General features: G+C 41.6%; 1 protein-coding gene across 1 annotated transcript; it reads left to right on the top strand.

The window, feature by feature from the left end:
• Positions 1–8,056: 8,056 nt before the first annotated feature.
• LOC135553753 (uncharacterized) lies at positions 8,057–18,279 on the top strand. The gene is made up of 4 exons (XM_064985697.1): positions 8,057–8,540; positions 9,087–9,137; positions 15,811–15,877; positions 15,991–18,279. Exons 1-4 carry the CDS (start codon positions 8,184–8,186, stop codon positions 16,353–16,355), a joined length of 840 nt encoding a protein of 279 aa, XP_064841769.1. The 5' UTR covers positions 8,057–8,183; the 3' UTR covers positions 16,356–18,279.
• Positions 18,280–21,969: the final 3,690 nt, after the last annotated feature.

Raw genomic sequence — 21,969 nt, 5'->3', positions numbered from 1 at the left:
GACACAGACGAACAAGCAGACACTAAACAGGACTCAAGACACTTGTTACTCCACATGGATATAGAGTTATGACCCCAGTCAACTCTGGGGTTGTGTTGGGTGAGCCAAGGGTGGCCGAGAACTAATGGTGCAAGGGGTGAGTCCATGAGTAGGAATGATAGTGTCTCAGTGTGATTGCCAGAAGTGATGAGTGTGATAGGTTCAGTGGTGTGAGAAATGTTGGGGAGTTCTTGACCATTGAGAGCGTTGACGGATATCTTGTGCGTGAGTGAGGTGATAGGGACCTGGAGTTTGTGAGCGAGCTTGAAGTCCATGAAATTACCCTCTGCTCCTGAGTCGAGTAAGGCTTGGGTGTCGTGCGTGTGGGTGGCCCATCTTAGTCTTACCGGGAGGAGAGTAGATGATGAGGTCTTCTCTGTGGTGACACCACCCGATAGTAGCCTCATGTTTACTACCGGGCCTGATCTTTTACCGGGCAGGAGTGGATAAAGTGGCCCGCTCTACCACAGTAGAGACAGAGTCCTTGGGATCTCCGCCTCTCCCTCTCTTCCCGGGAGAGGCGAGCTCTCCCCAGCTGCATGGGTTCGTGAGCGGAGGCTGAACTGGCCGTGTTCCCGCCGCTGGCATGCCAGCCCTCTGTGTCGTTATACGGTCTGTTAGGGCATGCTCGGCGGGCAATACGACTCAGACGAGCGTCGACCCTCAGGGCTAGTTCCACTAGTCCATTTAAACTCCTGGGAAGGTCCAGAACATAAATCTCCTTCTGGATCCGGTCCTCCAGCCCATGCAGGAACATGTCCCACTGCGCCTCCTCGTTCCACTGACACTCTGCGGCCAGAGTGCGGAATTGGATGGAGTATTCCGATACTGAATGGTCTCCTTGGCGAAGGTCAGCGAGTAGTCTGGCCGTCTCCCTACCCGCCACGGCCCGATCGAAGACCCTTCTCATCTCCTCGGAGAGTGTCTGGAAAGAGGTGCAGCATGGGTCCTGGTTCGCCCACACCGCCGTTCCCCAGAGAGCCGCTTTGCCTGATAGCAGTGTGAGTACGAATGCTACCTTAGACTGTTCACGGTTGAAGGTCCGTGGCTGCAACGAGAAATGCATGGAACATCTTGTAAGAAAAGCTCTGCAATAGTCAGGATCACCTGAATAACCCTCTGGTGTCGGTAGCCGTGGCTCTAGCTGGGAATCCGGCTCTGGCGGGGCGGGTTGAACTGCCGGTGTAGGTGGCGCAGCGGAACCCCTCAGATGTTGCAATTGTTGGGTCAGCTGGGATACCTGCGTCGAAAGGGCTTGTACTGCCCGACCTGTGCTGGAGATGTTCTCCTATGGTTGATCCATTCTCGTGATACTGCGGGAAAGGAATTGGGTCAGACTCGTTGAACTCGCTGCATCCATGGTCTGGTCAGATCGTTCTGTAACAACACAGAGGCGGATGCAAGATGCAAGCAACGATGGTTTAATGAATGTAGTTCACAGCAGCAACATGACAGACAGACTGTACTCAGACGGAATCCGACCCAGGGACTCGGGCGCATCTTCCGATGATAACGTGCTGAGAAAACCAGGGGAGTGTGTCCGGACGAGTAGGAAGGAGCACAGCAGATAATCCACACAAGAGAAGAGCACGGACACACGACACAACCTCAGAGAAGAAACAACGATCTGACAACAAGAAACACTGGTAACAGAACATATAAAGGGAAGATAAGTGGTTCCAGCTGGCGCAGACAATCAGGCCGAGATTGGGAACCACACCCACACAAACACTGGAGAGAGAGAGAGAGAGAGAGAGAGAGAGAGAGAGAGAGAGAGAGAGAGAGAGAGAGAGAGAGAGAGAAAGAGAAAGAGAGAGGGAGGCAGTGGATTCATGAACCGTGACAACATCAACCATGAATACAGAACTAAGGTATGATTATGTAACCAATGAAACTGCTCTGGTTTCTCATTCCATCACATTTGGAATCCCCATAAACTAAGACATAGCTTCAAGATTCCTCCTGTCCCTTTCTCAAAGCCAATGTTATTCTTGCTCCTGAGAAAGTCTGTTACCTTATACAATTCTCACTTCCTCATTCTCCAACTCACATTTCTAATATCTCTCATCATTTTCTTCCTATCCAACTGAGTAAAAATAAGAAACTATTAAACAAATATAAATTATATAAAGAATGATAAAGCACTTTGGAGCACCTTAAATAAAATTTTGGGCAAAAAGACAAACTCAGCTCCATCATTCATAGAATCAGATGGCTCATTCATCACAAAACCCACTGATATAGCCAATTACTTTAATGATTTTTTTCCATTGGCAAGATTAGCAAACTTAGGCATGACATGCCAGAAACAAGCACTGATACTCTACATCCAAGTATAACTGATCAAATTATGAACAAACATTAATTTTGAAATCCATAAAGTGGAAGAGGTGAAGAATTGTGGTCTATCCAAGAATTGTAAAGCCCCCTTTACTGGCTCAAATAGCCAACCAATCAGCCTGCTTGACCGGATACGATGCTATTTTACTGTAAACAAACTGACAGACTTTCAACATGCCTATAAGGAAGGCATTCAACAAGCACGGCACTTACACAGATGACTCATGTTTGGCTCAGAGAAATTGATAATAAAAAGATTGTAGGAGCTATTTTGTTAGACCTCACTGCGGTTTTTGACAGTCTGCTGCTGGAAAAACTTGTATTATCTCTTTACTCCCCCTGCTATATTGTGGATAGAGTTACCTGTCCAACAGAAGACAGAGGGTGTTTTCTAATGGAAGCCTTTGATTAAAGCCAGTGTATCTATGTATGTGGATGACTCACACTACACACATCAGCTACTACAGTGAGTGAAATCACTGCAACACTTAAAGAGATGCAGTTCGTTTCAGAATGGGAAGCAAGGAATAAGTTAATCCTAAATATTTCAAAAACTAAAAGCATTATATTTGGGACAAATAATTCACTAAATCCCGTAATAAATCATGTGGAAATTTATCAAAGTTGGTGCCAAAACTTCTTGGAGTAACCCTGTATTGTAAACTGTCATGGTCAAAACAACAGTAGCTAAGATGGGGAGAAGTCTGTCAATAATAAAGTGCTGCTCTGCATTCACTATCAACAAGGCAGGTTCTAGTTTTGTCACACCTGGACTACAGTTCAGTCATGTAGTCCGGTGCTACAGAGGGACCTCGGAAAATTACAATTGGCTCAGAACAGGGCATTACATGTACACGGAGCGCTAACATTAATAATATGCATGTAAATCTCTCATAAATATGGACTTTATCACTACTTGTTGTTGGAAGTGTTGACATGCTGAATGCACCGAGGTGTCTGTTTAAACTACTTACACACAGCTCGGACATCCATGCACGCCTCACAAGTTTCTTCCCAATCCCCTAGTCAAGAACAAACTATGGGAGGCGCATAGTACTACATAGAGCCATGACTAAAGTACATGGAACTCTATTCCACATCAGGTAACTGATGCAAGCAGTAGAATAAGATTACAACAAAATATATAAAATCACCTTATGGAACAGCGGGGACTGGGAAGACACGCATGCACAACACACACACACACACGTACATTGTAATATTGTTGTATGGTGGTTTTATACATTTTGTATTGTAGATATGTAGTGGTGTAATAATGTTTTATGATGTACTGTTTTATATTTTGTTTTATGTGTGATTTAAGTACCTTAATGTGTTTGGACCCCAGGAAGAGTAGCTGCTCCCTTGGCAGCAGCTTATGGGGATCCCTAATAAATAACAACACAAAGAGAAAGTGTTTGAACTGGAATTTCAAGTGACAGAACAAGATGCAACTGCAATACTTGGAAGATCAGCTTGTCTGCAAATTGGCTTAATACAGAGGATATTCAAGCTTGAACAAAGGACAGAGACTGAAATTTTGAGTGAATATGAAGATTCATTCACAGGACTTGGATGTGTTCCAGGAGTTCATCACATACAAATAGACCCAGACGTCTCACCAGTGGTTCACTCCCCCAGAAAGGTACCTGTAGCACTAAAATAAAAACTTGAAAAGGAACTGAACCACATGGAAAAGATGTTGTCGCTAGGCAAACTGAGCCTTCTGAAAGAACAAACAGCTTGGTTACAATCGTCAAGCCAAACAAAATATGGGGAAGCATGGACCAACAGGATCTTAAAGCCATCAAGAGAGAACATTATCTTTTACGTACCATTGAAGAGGTAGTTGCTGAAATACCCAACGCTAGAGGTATTTTCAGTGGTTGATGCAAACCAAGGATTCTGGAAAATCCAACTGAAAGAAATCTGAAAAATCCATGATGCACACATGGGAATTGTAAAATGTAAGGAAAGAGGAAGGGCAGTTCTGTTCTGGCCAGGCATGGCTAAATAGATTGAAGATGTAACAAAATGTGCAGTCTGCACATGTCCCATCCAATATAAGAGAGAGCTTGGGCCAAAGTTAGAGTAGACCTCTTCCATTACAATGACACAGAATTCCTACTATGTGTGGATTACTACAAAATACCCAGAAATCTCCAAGTTCAGTGGGACAGCAAGTAAACACATAATTACAGCACTAAAGTCGATCTTTGCAAGGCATGGGGTGATCAACGTTTTGTGCCCCAACAATGGAAGACAGCTTGTGAGTCAAGAAATGTCTTGTGAGTCAAGAGTTTTCTACCAGCTAAGAGTTCAATCATGTCACGTCGAGCCCTAGATTTCCACAGTCAAACGGCCAAGCTGAGAGAGTAGTTCAGACTGAAGAACCTGTTATAAAAAGCTATTTTTTGTACCTTTATTTATCTAGGCAAGTCAGTTAAGAACAAAATCTTATTTACAATGATGGCTTGGGAACTGTGGGTTAATCTGCCTTGTTCAGGGGGAAAAAACAACAGATTTTTACTTTGTCGGCCCAGGGATTCGATCTTGCAACCTTCGGTTACTGGCCCAACGCTCTAACCACTAGATTACCTGCCACCCCACATACAGTGCATTTGGAAAATATTCAGACCCCTTGACATTCTCCACATTTTGTTACGTTACAGCCATATTCTAAATTTGATTAATTTAATTTTTCTTCTCAATCTACACACAATACCCCATAATGACAAATCGAAAACATGTTTATAAATTCCTGCAAATGTATGAAAAAACTAAAACAGAAATAATACCTTATTTACATAACAAATTCAGACCCTTTGTTATGAGACGCGAAATTGAGCTCAGGTGCATCCTGTTTCCATTGATCATCCTTGAGATGTTTCTAAAACTTGATTGGAGTCCACCTGTGGTAAATTCAATTGATTGGACATGATTTGGAAATGGCACACACCTGCCTATATATGGTCTCGAGGTTGACAGTGCATGTCAGAGCAAAAACCAAGCTATGAGGTCGAAGGAATTTTCTGTAGAACTCAGGGACAGGATTGTGTCGAGGCACAGGTCTGGGGAAGGGTACCAAAACATTTCTGCAGCATCGAAGGCCCTCAAGAACACAGTGGCCTCCATTCTTAAATGGAAGAAGTTTGGAACCACCTCGACCTGGCCGTCTGGCCAGACTGAGCATTCGGGGGAGAAGGGCCTTGGTCAGGGAGGTGACAAAGAACCTGATGGTCACTCTGAATGAGCTCCAGAGTTCCTCTTTGGAGATGGGAGAACCTTCCAGAAGGACAACCATCTCTGCAGCACTCTACTAATCAGGCCTTTATGGTAGAGTGGCCAGACGGAAGCCACTCCTCAGTAAAAGGCACATGACAGTCCACTTGGTGTTTGCCAAAAGGCAACTAAAGGACTCAGATCATGAGAAACAAGATTCTCTGGTCTGATGAAACCAAGATGGAACTCTTTGGCCTGAATGCCAAGTGTCACATCTGAAGGAAACCTGCCACCATCTCTATGGTGAAGCATCATGCTGTGGGACTGGGAGACTAGTCAAGGTCGAGGATAAGATGAACGGAGAAAAGTAGAGAGAGATCCTTGATGAAAACCTGCTCTGGAGCGCTCAGGACCTCAGACTGGGGCGAAGGTTCACCTTCCAAATGGACAAATACACTAACCAAGACAACGCATGAGTGGCTTCGGGAAAAGACTCAATGTCCTTGAGTGGCCCAGCCAGAGCCTGTAATTGAACCCGATCAAACATCTCTGGAGAGACCTGAAAATAGCTGTGCAGCGACATTCCCCATCCAACCTGACAGAGCTTGAGAGGATTTGCAGAGAAGAATGGGAGAAACTCCCAAAATACATGTGTGCCAAGCTTGTAGCTTCATACCCAAGAAGACTCAAGGCTTTAATCACTGCCAAAGGTGTTTCAACAAAGTACTGAGTAAATGGTCTGAATACTTAAGTAAATGTGATTTCAGTTTTTAATTTTATTTCCAAAAATATTTGATATTTTTTCTTTGTCATTATGGGGTATTGTATGTAGATTGATGAGGACAACTGATTTAATCAATTTTAGAATAAGGCTGTTACATAGTGAATACTTAGCTCTCATTGAGTAAAGAAACACCCCTGGATGGAGAATGTCTCTCAAAGTTTTTTTAAGTCAGAGAGATTGTTAAATCCAGGACTCTATCAGCATATCAGGAACAGGCTCACAAGCAGACAACAGAGACAAAACACTACCTTGACCAAAGCACATGTTAGCTTTTGGTCATGAAGGAAGGAGAACGAGTCAGGAACAGACAAGACAACAAATAGCAACCAGCGATTTTAATTGGAAAACATGACCAGCCAAGATCATATATAGTACAAACACAAAATAAGAGAATCTACTGAAGGAACCCGAGACACCTGTTAAAAACACATGAAACAACCCAGAGAGACACTCAGAAACCATAATGGACTTACCTTATCCAGTGGAAAGAGAACCTGAAACAAGTGTCAGCCTGGAAGAAAACTACTCACCTGTGTGTTCTCCAACACCAACAACACCAAAACAAACAATGTAAAGCAACAATGTAAACACTGACACACCAGTGAATTCAACTCGTTATGGAAGACCTATCAGAATGCTTTGTAGTTCAAACAGAGACGGTTGAAAAACAAACAACAAAAAAAATAGAAAAATTAAACATCGACAAGACATTAATAATAACAATGTCATGACTATTGTGATGTCTATATTACCAACAAAAAAAGCAACACTTGTTTGCATATTGTTTGCAATGTGAAACACTGAGTTGAAAGAACATTGTTTTGAGAAACAGATGATCCAAAGAAAGGGAGAAGTCATGTATATACTTACCCGTAGTGCCTGAGGGCTGCTCTGTTACTATTTACTACATGTCATCATCTGTACTTTGCACTTCACCATTTACGTCAGATAAACATGGTTATTGTACCCGCATTCCTGTGTGCTACTATATTACAAAGCCTATTGCTCATATGCCACAAGAAAGGAAAGGTCAGCTATTTCCTTTACAACCTAAACAACGTTAGAAACGGATAGTAGTATCCAACTTTCACTTAGGGAAGTGTTTTTGTTCCATAATGTCGATCTAATCATCATATGTGTAGGTGTTGTTTTGGCCTTTGTCATCACTAACCAGGTCACTAACCAGGTTGTACACAAATAGTGAAGTCACCAAAGTGAAACCATAAGAGGTGCACAGCACAGCCTGGCATGCAGCTGAGACTGGGAGATTTTAGAGATGCAAACATTTGAAACACAACCTTGTGACATGTTATCATATTAATGTACTGAAGAGTGGGGTTTGAATATGTTGACTTGACCTGGATTTTACTACAGTACTTTCACACAGAAAGAGAAAGAGAATAGAAAAAGAAAGCGAATAACACACTGACACATCAGGGATGTGAATGGACTCACATTGAACGGTGCCAAAACACTATCAAAATCAGTTCGATTTGGTTTATAGTAGTAGCTGACAAATCACATTGTAAAATCTATTTAGGGGAAGGATGTGAATGACTCATTTTCACTTAAAGGTCAATGTTTATCACGCCCTCGTTTTCTCATTGGTTGTGAGTGGTGTTCCTCTTTGTCTCTGAGACTAGTGTGAATAGTAGGAGGGCCATTCCCGTATGTGAAGAGTTATCTATCTTTGTTTTCCTTCAGTCACTCAGGAAAGTACCAGCCCGACCTGCCTCCTGTCCTGGACAGCTACAGAGGAACACAGAGCAGAACACAGACATAAAGACGTCCTCGTCGGATGCAGACGCAACACACACACAGCAGTGTTCTGAGGTTTCACAGCAGAGGAAGCCAAGAGGACAAACACACACAGCGGCTCCATCTCTCTCTTCCTGCACGCCCTCTGCTGCATCTCAGGGGACTGAGGTTGCTCTACCCGAGCCTCTCCCCCCCCACGGCCGGACGTTGCAGATTGATGATGCCTCAGCAGTCAATGGATCGCTGTGAGGTTTCAGAGAACTACCACCATCATAGCCCGGGGGCCCAGGGGAGCCAGCGGCGCCTGGTCAGTGGACTCCTTCTCTGGGTCGGTCTCCTCACCGTCAGCCACGTGGTCTCCATCACCCTACTCGTCATCACCAGGCCACACGCACTGGTAAGACTGCTAACCTGCAGACACACACTTACACACTCTCTGGTGTGTGTTAACTATGTAATGCTGTTGCTAGTTTTTTTAATGAAAAAAGAGTCCCTGACCATCACAACTTAGGGAGGGACATAGTTAGTGAAATCAAGTTGAATTAAATCTGAGATATGTATTGTAGCTCACTTTGTGTAAAACTAAGATGAGATCTTGAAGTTGGATCAATGCGTGTCAATTGAGCGGTGTATTGTAGCTGTGGTAACACCTGCCTGTTGCACCTGTTGAGTACAAGCCTCTGAAGTGGTTTCAGTAGCATCACAGCTGGTGGGGGAAACGCATCACTATGTGTGGTTTAGCACTGGTAACATCAGAACCCTGTTCTCCAATATGAAAGGGCTGGGTGTGTGCTACTGAATGATCACTGTGTATATCATATTAATACTGTTTCATAAAGCCTAGAGTAGAGCTGAATACAAATGTCTTTCTCAGGCAAAATGTAGTTACTTCCAAGTTACTGATAGGACAATGATCATGATATTTCCCATCTCCCTCCCCCAGCCTCTGCCAGAAATAGTTTCAGCTCCAAAACCCACAGCAGACTCATCTCTGGTAAGCTAACCACAAGACAGGTTTAAAGATGTTTCCAACCTCTAAACAAGTTTTAACATGTCCCATGCAAACGTTTGGTTCATTTTGCCCCCTCCAAGACAGAGAGTATTCATAACATCATCATCATCATATACATGATTATATATATCATATACATCATCATATATCATATCATCATCATATATCATCATCATCATATACATGGCCTGCCAATAGGATATACAATAGACCAGGGTTTCCTAAAACTGACGAGGTATGGCCTAGCCTAGGCTCAGGTCCCTTCCAAGATGCATTCAAAATTATCTATTGCCGGGTTTCTAAAACTTGGTCCGGGGTCCTCCCACAGGTACACATTTTGGTTTTTGCCCTAGTACTACACAGCTGTTTCAAATAATCAAGGCTTGATTCTGTTTTTCGATCATGAACGTGTGGCATACTCCATTAGTAAGTGTTAATGGAGGCAACTAGTTGAAATTCATTCCTAAATGTGATAGGCATGCAACATCGAGCCCAAATCCAGACACCTTTATTATTATTTAATGTATTAATTAGCCGGGTCTAAGGGCATTCCATAGAGCTTGTGAGGAATCGCCGACCCGTTGTCGTACATGTTTTAGCAGCATGTGTCCGGTGTTGGATGGTGTCTGTAATAGTTTCTGATGGAAACGTTGTCGTACATGTTTTAGCAGCATGTGTCCGGTGTTGGATGGTGTCCGTAATAGTTTCTGATAGAAACGTTGTTGTACATGTTTTAGAAGCATGTGTTGGATGGTGTCCGTAATAGTTTCTGATGGAAACGTTGTCGTACATGTTTTAGCAGTATGTGTTGGATGGTATCCGTAATAGTTTCTGATAGAAACGTTGTCGTACATGTTTTAGCAGCATGTGTTGGATGGTGTCCGTAATAGTTTCTGATGGAAACGTTGTCGTACATGTTTTAGCAGCATGTGTCCGGTGTTGGATGGTGTCCGTAATAGTTTCTGATAGAAACGTTGTCGTACATGTTTTAGCAGCATGTGTTGGATGGTATAGTTTCTGATGGAAATAGTTTCTGATGGAAACGTTGTCGTACATGTTTTAGCAGCATGTGTCCGGATGGTTGGATGGTATCCAGCATGTGTTGGATGGTATCCGTAATAGTTTCTGATAGAAACGTTTTGTCGTACATGTTTTAGCATGTGTTGGAGTAATAGTTTCATGTCGTACATGTTTTCAGCATGTGTCCGGTGTTGGATGGTATCCGTAGTTTCTGATGGATGTTTTAGCAGCATGTGTCCGGTGTTGGATGGTATCCGTAATAGTTTCTGATAGAAACGTTGTCATGTTTTAGCAGCATGTGTTGGATGTTTTAGCAGCATGTGTTGGATGGTGTCCGTAATAGTTTCTGATAGAAACGTTGTCGTACATGTTTTAGCAGCATGTGTTGGATGGTATCCGTAATAGTTTCTGATAGAAACGTTGTCGTACATGTTTTAGCAGCATGTGTTGGATGGTGTCCGTAATAGTTTCTGATAGAAACGTTGATGTCCGTGTTGGATGGTCATAGTTTTTAGCAGCATTACATGTAGCAGCATGTGTTGGATGGTATCCGTAATAGTTTCTGATAGAAATGTTTTAGCAGCATGTGTTGGATGGTATCCGTAATAGTTTCTGATGTTTTAGCAGCATGTGTTGGAACGTAATAGTTTCTGCATATGTTTTAGCAGCATGTGTCCGTCGTACATGTTTTGGATGGTATCCGTAATAGTTTCTGATAGAAACGTTGTCGTCATGTTTTAGCAGCATGTTTTAGCAGCATGTGTTGGATGGTATCCGTAATAGTTTCTGATAGAAATAGTTTCTGATGGAAAGTTTCGTTGTCGCATATGTTTTAGCAGCATGTGTCCGTACATGTTTTAGCAGTGTTGGATGGTATCCTGATAATAGTTTCTGATTGAAACGTTGTTTCGATAGAAACATGTTTTAGCAGCATGTGTCGTAATAGTTTCTGATGTTGGATGGTGTCCGTGGAATAGTTTCTGATGGAAACGTTGTCGTACATGTTTTAGCAGCATGTGTCCGGTGTTGGATGGTGTCCGTAATAGTTTCTGATGGAAACGTTGTCGTACATGTTTTAGCAGCATGTGTTGGATGGTATCCGTAATAGTTTCTGATAGATGTTTTAAGCGTTGGATGGTCGTAATAGTTTCTGATGGAAACATGTTTTAGCAGCATGTGTTGGATGGTATCCGTAATAGTTTCTGATGGAAACGTAATAGTTTTGTCGCACATGTTTTAGCAGCATGTGTCCGTGTTGGATGGTATCCGTAATAGTTTCTGATGGAAACGTTGTCGCATGTGTTGGATGGTATCCGTAATAGTTTCATGTTTTACCAGCATGTGTCCGGTGTTGGATGGATGGTCCGTAATAGTTTCTGATAGAAACGTTGTTTCGATACATGTTTTAGCAGCATGTGTTGGATGGTATCCGTAATAGTTTCTGATAGAAAGCGCATGTGTCCGGTGTTGGATGGTGTCCGTAATATGTTTAGCAGCATGTGTTGGATGGTATCCGTAATAGTTTCTGATAGAAAGCATGTGTCCGGTGTTGGATGGTGTTGTTTCTGATAGAAACGCTCGTACATGTTTTAGCAGCATGTGTCCGGTGTTGGATGGATGGTATCGTAATAGTTTCGTACATGTTTTAGCAGCATGTGTTGGAATCCATAATAGTTTCTGATAGTTTCTGATGGAAACGTTGTTGTTTGCGTCACTGAGCAGTGCACAAGAAAGTATTATATCCAATCGTTTGATGCTAACCCCATCCTCTCCAATTTAATTAAAATATGGATTCCCCAACTGAGCACTCACATGGTACTCTCACTTCTAGACAGGTAAAGAGAATGTCAGCAATCAGACAATAAAATGCCACTTAAGGCCCCAAAAAGGTTAGGGCCAGCTCTGACTGTGTGTGTGGATATGGGTGTGGGTATGCAGACCTGCGAGCCACTGCAGCCCATCATGATCAGGTCAGATAGTGTGTGGCCCCCTTCCCCATCAAAGTTGCACATCCCTGCCCTATATGGAACATTACTGTTAAAATAACTGTACTTACTGTTATATCTGTATAAGTGACAGCAAACTCTGTAGGGATATGTAATATCTAGATATAAGTAATATAATAACCACAGGTTCTGCTATGCCCACTGAAGGAAAACAGTAGAAAGGCAGATATATTTTTTTTTGTTAAGCTTAGAGGTTTAGGTTTACTTGTTGGACACTATAAATAAACAGTAGATATTTCACTGAAATATAAAACGCACAACAGAATAAACAATCACCTTAATGGAGGTCTGAGTCACTATACTGGTTGCTCTCCCAATGCCAACTAAAAAACAGCCAACTAAAAAATAAATCCACTATTGCAGTGGCAGCACAGAACAATAGAACAGTTTTAATATTGTCACATACAGTACCAGTCAAAAGTTTGGACACACCTACTCAGGGTTTCTGTTTATTTAGTCTATTTTCCACATTGTAGAATAATAGTGAAGACATCAAAACTATGAAATAAAACATATGGAATCTTGCAGTAACCAAAAAAGTGTTAAACAAATCAAAATATATTTTAGATTTGAGATTCTTCAAAGTAGCCACCCTTTGCCTTGATGACAGCTTTGCACACTCTTGGCATTCACTCATCCAGCTTCATGAGGTAGTCACCTGGAATGCATTTCCATTAACAGGTGTGCCTTGTTAAACGTGAATTTGTGGATTTTTTTTGAGCCAATCAGTTGTGTTGTGACAAGGTATGGAAGATATACAGAAGATAGTGCTATTTGGTAAAATACCAAGTCCATATTATGGCAAGAACAGCTCAAATAAGCAAAGATAAATGACAGTCCATCATTACTTTAGGACATAAAGGTCAGTCAATGTGGAACATTTCAAGAACTTTAAGCGTTTCTTAAAGTGCAATCACAAAAACCATCAAGCGCTATGATGAAACTGGCTCTCATGAGGACCGCCACAGAAATGGAAGACCCAGAGTTACCTCTGCTGCAGAGGATAAGTTAATTAGAGTTACCAGCCTCAGAAATTGCAACCCAAATAAATGCTTCACAGAGTTCAAATAGCAGACACATCAACTCTTCAGAAGAGACTGTGTGAATCAGGTCTTCATTTTTCAAATTGCTGCAAAGAAACCACTACTAAAGAACACCAATAATAAGAAGAGACTTGCTTGGGCCAAGAAACACGAGCAATGGACATTAGAACGGTGGAAATCTTCCCTTCGGTCTGATGACTCCAAATTTGAGATGTTTGGTTCCAACTGCCATGTATTTTTGAGATGCAGAGTAGGTGAAAGGATGATCTCTGCATGTGTTGTTCCCACCATGAAGCATGGAGGAGGAGGTGTGATGGTGTTGGGGTGCTTTGCTGGTGACACTGTCCGTGATTTATTTAGAATTCAAGGCACACTTAACCTGCATGGCTACCACAGCATTACATCCCATCTGGTTTGTGCTTAGTGGGACTATAATTTGTTTTTCAACAGGACTACCCAACACACCTCCAGGCTGTGTAAGGACCATTTTACCAAGAAAGAGAGTGATGGAGTGCTGCATCAGATGACCTGGCCTCCACAATCACCCAACCTCAACCCATTCGAGATGGTTTAGGATGAGTTTTTAAAAAACCTTTATTTAACTAGGCAAGTCAGTTAAGAACAAATTCTTATTTTCAATGACAGCCTAGGAACAGTGGGTTAACTGCCTGTTCAGGTGCAGAACGACAGATTTGTACCTTGTCAGCTCGGGGGTTTGAACTTGCAACCTTCCGGTTACTAATCCAACGCTCTAACCACTAGGCTACTAGACTACACAGAGTAAAATAAAAGCAGCCAACAAGTGCTCAGCATATGTGGGAACTCCTTGGAAAAGCATTCGAGGTAAAGCTGGTTGAGAGAATGCAAAGAGTGTGCAAAGCTGTCATCAAGGCAAAGGGTGGCTACTTTGAAGAATCTCAAATCTCAAAAATATTTTGATATGTTTAACACTTTTTTGGTTACTACATGATTCCACATATTCCATGTTTTATAGTGTTGATGTCTTCACCATTATTCAACTATGTAGAAAATAGTCAACCCTTGAATGAGTAGGGTGTCCAAACTTTTGACTGGTACTGTATATCAGTATTGATACAGATAATGTAACAAACATACCTTCAGAGCACATTTGACCTCACCCCAAACTCTTCTTCAAAAAGTCAGCATGGTTCTCAAAATGGTTGCCCACAAACATTAATGTGCTCAGAACCAATACAGTACAACATCTCCAAATTCTCTTCAGGGACAAAAAGCACTCTTGAACAAATACCAAAAATGGTGGATAAATTAGGATAGTTCAGTTAAAAATAAATCAAATATCTTACAATCTATCAAAAAAGAAATTAATTAAACAAAATCAACCTGCTTTTCTGTAAAAAAATCCAATCAGGTCCCTACACAGGCTATAAAGACTCCTGTGAGGGCAGATACATTTACTAGCAACAATAGTCCTTGCAGTGCTTCTGCCATGAAGTCTTGGAGCCCCAAACACTTCTCGGCTGCAGATATAATGATGTCCAGCTTCTTGGACTTCTTAGACACTTTGTCACTGTGGCTATAAATGCCACAAAAATCCACTTTCTTCACAATGAGTGTATCCAGATGACTCAATTGACTTAAAACACTAGCAACTGGTTGGAATGCATCCACCTCCATATCTTCAACACTGTGGCCTCTTGCTCCTTCAACTCTCTTCACTGCCTCCACATAAGAGATCAGCCCTGATCTTGGCACCTCCACCTCATTCACCCTAACAGGGCACTCAAGTAAGTCTGGAGAATGATCCCCACCACAGTTGCAACATTTTCCATTGACAGATTCTTCAATACTATACTTCTCCAATCTGCAAAGATTTGACACGTAACCATATCCTTTATAAATTCCACACTGTAATGGTTTGACACAAAATGCTCTCACCACGTACCTCACATACTGTATCCAATCTTCACATATTCAGATAGAGTCTCCTCAAACAACAATAATATTGATAGGCTTTCCTCCTTCCTTCCATTTACCATATGGGTCAGGTGATGGGCACTGACCACTCCTGGGATTTTCTGACTAAGGTACTCATGCACAGACTCCAGCTATAACTCCTTTGGCAGGCATTTATTCTGTTCTTCATCAACACAAACAAGGCCACTTCTAGTCACCTTGATTGAATCCACCTTTCCCACTGCTTTCTTCACATATTACAAATATTACTAATGGATATTACTAATGGATTTCCCAAATTAATCTCCTTGTCCAAAAAACTCAGTCCAAAAAGAAATGCATTATTGGACCGGTCGTTGTCTTCTACTACAACTTTTGCTAATTTTGTTCCATTCTTTGATTTCACAATTTTCTATTCATTGTCACGCACTTCACTTGCCGCACTTTCAGGTTCAAGCACAGCCGCCATTTCCTCTACTCAAGCCATTTACTATTGACACCAATGCAATGGCAGCTTAGTCTAGTCTGGTCTACTTGGTTAATTAACTTGACTAATTGGCTTTTTTTAAATTCGTGTTGCTTGGATGCCCACCATTACTTCAATGAGAAGAGAGATCAGTGACTAATGACGAGTTATTTCTGTCTCCACAGAGCATACCCCTGGAGCCACAAAGAGTGCCATGGCAAATGCTCACCTTTGAACCCACAAGTATAGATGGTGAGAGTTCTTAGAAGGTTCAGTCCCTTTGAATTTTTAGATATAGTCACAATTAATTTATATTCCAATTCTAGTCACATTATTGATGCCAGTTTTCAATTTATCATCCACAGATAATGATGTCTCGGTGGCGAGAAGTGGGATCAAGTGGAAGACGCAGTCCAAGGCAAATAATTTTGTCTCCCTAAAGGGCGGATCCCTGACCATCAACCAGGATGGTTGTTACTTCCTGTATCTTCAGGTGACTCTGGAGACACCAGAGGTGTCTGGACAGCACATAGTGAGAGTGAACAAGCCCAACAGAGTCCTGCTGGAAGTAAGGATAACCAACACCTCCCTCAGCACAGGGTTCCTGGGCAGGGCTGTGGATCTAGCAGCCTCTGACACCCTCACAGTCACTGTCTCCCCTGGTGCCAGGATCAACACCACCTACACCGCCACATACCTGGGCATCATAGGTCCAAAATTATATCTGTAGATTCTATTGGATATAGACACTCCTGTCTTCATAGACACATGCTGGGGGCTAGATCTGGGAGTCATTTGGTAGGGGTTGATTGAATAGATCCTGGGGATCTGGAGTTAACTGGGATCAACCCATCATCTCACCACCTGTCAGAGAGAGGGAGTAGTGGTGAAGATCATGTGGGAGACACCGTATATTTGACTGAAACTGATTCAGTCCGACTCCCTGCTCATCACAGAAGATTATTCCACTCCTTTATCCTCTACCTAGCCTTCCAACTGGTTTTCAGCTGCAAGGATTTTCTTTCCAGAATTCTACTGATTTTTTTATTTAATTTTTATTTAACCGTTATTTAACTAGGCAAGTCAATTAAGAACAAATTCTTATTTTCAATGAGGGCTAACCAAAATGCAAAAGGCCTCCTGCAGGGAAGGGGGATTAAAAATGTAATATAATAATGCGTCTTGTAATGTTGGAAAAATATGTTTAAAAGTATTGGTCATCATGGGTTATGGGTTGTTACTTTAGCATGTTTCTCTCTTGGATGAAGCAGCACTGTTTTATCGCTCAGGATTATCGTTAGTATGTTTTTCCGGTAAATATTGTTTTTTAAGCTATGAATGAGGGGATTGTTTTATCAAGTCATGTGCACAGAGTTGTTGAGAGAATGCACAGTATCAACATATCTTTAATGATTACTTTAATATTTGCGTACTGCTTTGTATTTAAAATATTATTTTTAAAATATATTTATGTCTTATTACAATATTATCTAATTATTATTTTCTTATTTATTTTCTATATCTATTTTGAAGGACATTTTGAGTATGTTGTAGGATGAGATGTAGAGATAATCAATGAATGTATGTCACTAACCAGGTTTCCATTCAATCGTTTTATGCGAGTAAATTACGTCAGGTAAAACATTTAATGACATGCCTGATGAAAACAGAACATGTTTCGGTAAACCTTCCAAATGTAGACAAAACAAAATACGCTATACAAGGTGGGATCTTTTTGTGTCGGTAAAATTAGTTATGCGAGAAATGGCAGTGGAAACACCTTTATGCGCAAATATTGATGTAATAACCATTATATCGAAGTAAACTTGGAGTCACGCCATGATAAAAGGTGTGGTTCTCCCACTACGACTCGGGAAAGCATGCAGTTCATTAGGCTACAGATTACATACATTATGATGAACTTCACAGGGTGGTGAATGTGCATGGTGATGCTCCTTTCCAATAAATATCGAGGGTCTTCTTCTGGTGACATGATGATCGATTATTGGCTGCCTTTTGACAAATACAAATACTATTGCTCTTATCCAATAATCGCATAATGTTGGTAGCCTACCGCACTGTATCTGCGAGCTGTTGGCTCGAGCGCATGTTCCAAGATCAGAGTGCACATTTCCTACTCCATCAGTAGAGTTGAAAATGCGATGGAAACCCATTTTCCATTCGGTAGGCTACATGGGAATTTAACGGCAGAAGTTATTGTTATCTGCACTACGTCCTCAAGCACAGCCTTTTACCCATCAAAAAAAGTATGTTTGATGGACACATCCTTGGCGGGGGAATGTACATATCGTTTTAGCAGATTTTAGAATATTAGCATGAAAATCTATCGCAAATTGGATGGAAACCGACTTTATAGCGCCAAATAAACTAGAATAAAATGTACGTTGTTACGAATTCCACAACGGAAGTTCCCGCTGGGAAACAGGAATGCAATCTGTTATATTAAGAAAGCACTGGATTGTTTTCTCTCCAAACAAATAAATGAAGTACAGTATTTGACTTGTATATGGCTTTTATTTCACCTTCAACTATTGTTTGTTGAAGCCAAAATGACAGAAATGTGGACTAATTCATGACATGTTGTGAAATTATATGAAATAAAGCACACATAGATTTAAGTCTAATTGTGTCATACCAACGCTGTGGGGGGGGGGGGGGGGGGGGGGTGAGAGCTATTATAAACAGATGTGAAACCACCAGATGTGAATCATTACCAACACAGTGAAATAAGGGTAAAATCGAACTACAGATGTAGGATCATCATTTGATCCCCCTGTTGTAGAATAACTTGTAGTATATTTGAGGTTTAAAAAGGCTTCTAAAGTTTGTCATTTCTACACTGAAATTTCAGACTTGATTTTCCATTAAGAAAATTGTATCTACAGTGCATTCAGAAAGTATTCAGACCCCTGGACTTTTTCCACATTTTGTTACATTACAGCCTTATTCTAAAATGGATTAAATTGTTTTCCCCCTCATCAATCTACTGTCACGCCCTAACAATAGAGAGCCCTCTGAGTTCTAGCGTTTGTATTTCTATGTTGGTGGTTTGTATGGTTCCCAATTAGAGGCAGCTGGTAATTGTTGCCTCTAATTGGGGATCATATTTAGGTAGCCCTTTTTCCCATCTGTGTTTGTTGGGATATTGTTTTGTGTGAGTGCATTCTGCACCACATAGTTCACGGTCATTGTGTGTTTATTGTTTTTTGTTTAAGTTTTCACTGCAAATAAAGATGTGGAACTCAACACACGCTGCGCCTTGGTCCGTCCATTATCATGACCGTGACATCTACAAACATTACCCCATAATGAGAAAGCAAAAACAGGCTTTTAGAAATGTTTGCAAATGTATATAAAATAAACGGAAATATCACATTTACTTAAGTATTCAGACCCTTTACTCAGTACTTTGTTGAAGCACCTTTGGCAACCATTACAGCCTCGAGTCTTCTTGAGTATGATGCTACAAGCTTGGCACACCTGTATTTGGGGAGTTTATTCTATTCTTCTCTGCAGATCCTCTCAAGCTCTGTCAGGTTGGATGGAGAGATATTTTCAGGTCTCTCCAGAGACGTTTGATCGGATTCAAGTACAAGCTCTGGCTGGGCCACTCAACTTGTCAGAAGCCACTCCTGCATTGTCTTGGTTGTGTGCTTAGAGTCATTGTCCTGTTGGAAGGTGAACCTTCGTCCCAGTCTAAGGTCTTGAGTGCTCTGGAGCAGGTTTTCATCATGAATCTCTTTATACTTTACTCTGTTCGTCTTTCCCTCGATCCTGACTAGTTTGCCAGTGCCTGCCACTGAAAAACATCCCCACAGCATGATGCTGCCACCACCATGCTTCACCGTAGGGATGGCGCCAGGTTTCCTCCAGACGTAACGCTTGGCATTCAGGCCAAATAGTTCAATCTTGGTTTCATCAGACCAGACACTCTTATTTTTCATGGTCTAAGAGTCATTAGGTGCCCTTTGGCAAACTCCAAGCGGGCTGTTATGTGCCTTTTACTGGGGATTGGCTTCTGTCTGGCCACTCTACCATAAAGACCTGATTGGTGGAGCGCTGCAGAGATAGTTGTCCTTCTGGAAGGTTCTCCTATCTCCACAGTGGAACTCTGGAGCTCTGTCAGGGTGACCATTGGGTTCTTGGTCACCTCCCTGAAGAAGGTCCTTCTCCCCCGATTGCTCAGTTTGGTCGGGAGCCTAGCTCTAGGAAGAGGCTTGGTGGTTCCAAACTTCTTCCATTGAAGAATGACGAGAGTCTCATAGCAAAGGGTCTGAATACTTATGTAAATAAGGTATTTCTGATTTATTAATACATTTGCTGAAATTTCTAAAAACCCTTTTTGGGTTTGCCATTATGGGGTATTGTGTGTAGATTAATGAGAAAAACATTTGATTTAATCCATTTTAGAATAAGGTTGTAACGTAACAAAATATGAAAAAATCCAAGGGGTCTAAATACTTTCCGAATGCACTGTACCCCTACAAAAATGTCCATTAATTATAATACACATAATAATTCACATTTCCTGGTGCTAATGGATTATTTTCCTGCTGTAACCAACTGGCTCAAATTAGGATCCTACATCTGTATAGTTGTGGGACTTACTGAACCATGAGACCCCAGAGATCAAGTGAAAGTAGGAGGTTCTTACAGTGTGTCCCCCACACATTGGTTGAATAATACATTCAAGGGCCCTCCCTTTAACTATGCTGTCGAGGAACAGACCCTTCAGAGGCTGAGAGCTGAGTAAAGAATATCTTATATTGGCTTATATTGTAAACTGTCACAGAGGTATCACACAACACATCAAATGAGTGATATTATCTACTTATATCCTTTCAGGAGGGAGAGAAAGTGTTGTGTAGCACAGCATGACTCATCACAACCCAGACACAACACACATTTTTTCCAGTCGTTGGGGTTTTCATTTTTTTTATTTTCTCCATTTCAACGATAACCTTACATCTTTCTAATCATTGTAACATTAGCTGTTAAAACCACAGATTCCGATTACGCTCTGAGTTTATCCAGAATGCTGTCTCACGTAAACAGAGATCAGAGGCTAGCGTCCACCCACTCCTTGGAAAGGTTTCATGAGGAAGCCTAAACCACGTTTCTTAATGTGATGACTTTCCACTGCCAGATGTGAGGTTAAAGACAGGAGGTATGGGCAAGTCCACATGAGAGAGAGAGTGTTTTGTGTGTTTCGGTACGGATGCAGTCCGCGTTGCCTCTGCTTCTTATTTCCTCGCACTAAGACGTCATCATGACATTTTCCTCAAAATGTTTATTTGCTCTTATCACTTTCTCTCTCTTTCTCTCTCTCTTTCTATCTCTCTCTCTTTCCTTTCTAACGCTCTTTCTTTCTAACGCTCTGTCTCTACCAGTCAATGGAAAATTATATTGAAACATACAAATATGATTATCCAGAATTCATAGTTCGCGTGACAATGTTTCTGGAGAGAGCATATGAAATCTTGCAACCCAACTGTGAAATGATACTGTGTGTGTGTGTGTGTGTGTGTGTGTGTGTGTGTGTGTGTGTGTGTGTGTGTGTGTGTGTGTGTGTGTGTGTGTGTGTGTGTGTGTGTGTGTGTGTGTGTGTGTGTGTGTGTGTGTGTGTGTGTGTGTGTGTGTGTGTGTGTGTGTGTGTGTGTGTGTGTGTGTGTGTCAGTCAACAGATCTCAATCCAATTGAACCCTTATGGAGATTCTGGACCAGTGCCTGAGAAAGTGTTTTCCACCACCACCACCATCAAAAAAAAGTTGATTTGTCACGTGCGCCGAATACAACAGGTACAGTGGAATGCTTACTTACAGGCTCTAACCAGTAGTGCAAAAAAGGTATTAGGTGAACAATAGGTAAGTGAGGAAATAAAACAACACCAAAACACCAAATGAAGGAATTTCTTGTGGAAGAATGGTGTGGCATCCCTCTAACGGAGTTGCAGACACTTGTAGAACCTATGTCTAGGCACATTGAAGCTGTTCTGGCGGCTTTAGCAGCTTGTGGTGGTCCAACGTCCTATTGACTGACACCTGTAGTTTCAAGTCAAATGTTCAAAGTTGAGGACCCCCCCCCCCACACACACAAAAACATATTTTTTTATTGTCACATTCACAGGATAGGTGCAGTGAAATGTGTTGTTTTACAGGGTCAGCCCAAACAGTACAGCGCAGAAATTTACTGTACATATTAACTCAAATGGAATATGTGCCAACACAAATTGGATACAACAATCCAGTCTCTGTTTGGTTCCATATAGAATAAGATGTTGTTGTATTTGAAGGAGACACCAGGGAGCAGTGTTTAGCTTTAAG

This window comes from Oncorhynchus masou, chromosome 14, assembly GCF_036934945.1.
Source record: "Oncorhynchus masou masou isolate Uvic2021 chromosome 14, UVic_Omas_1.1, whole genome shotgun sequence".
In the NCBI taxonomy this organism is placed as follows: Eukaryota; Metazoa; Chordata; class Actinopteri; order Salmoniformes; family Salmonidae; genus Oncorhynchus; species Oncorhynchus masou.
Note: the sequence above shows the minus strand (reverse complement) of the source record. Positions and strands in the feature narration are given on the sequence as shown.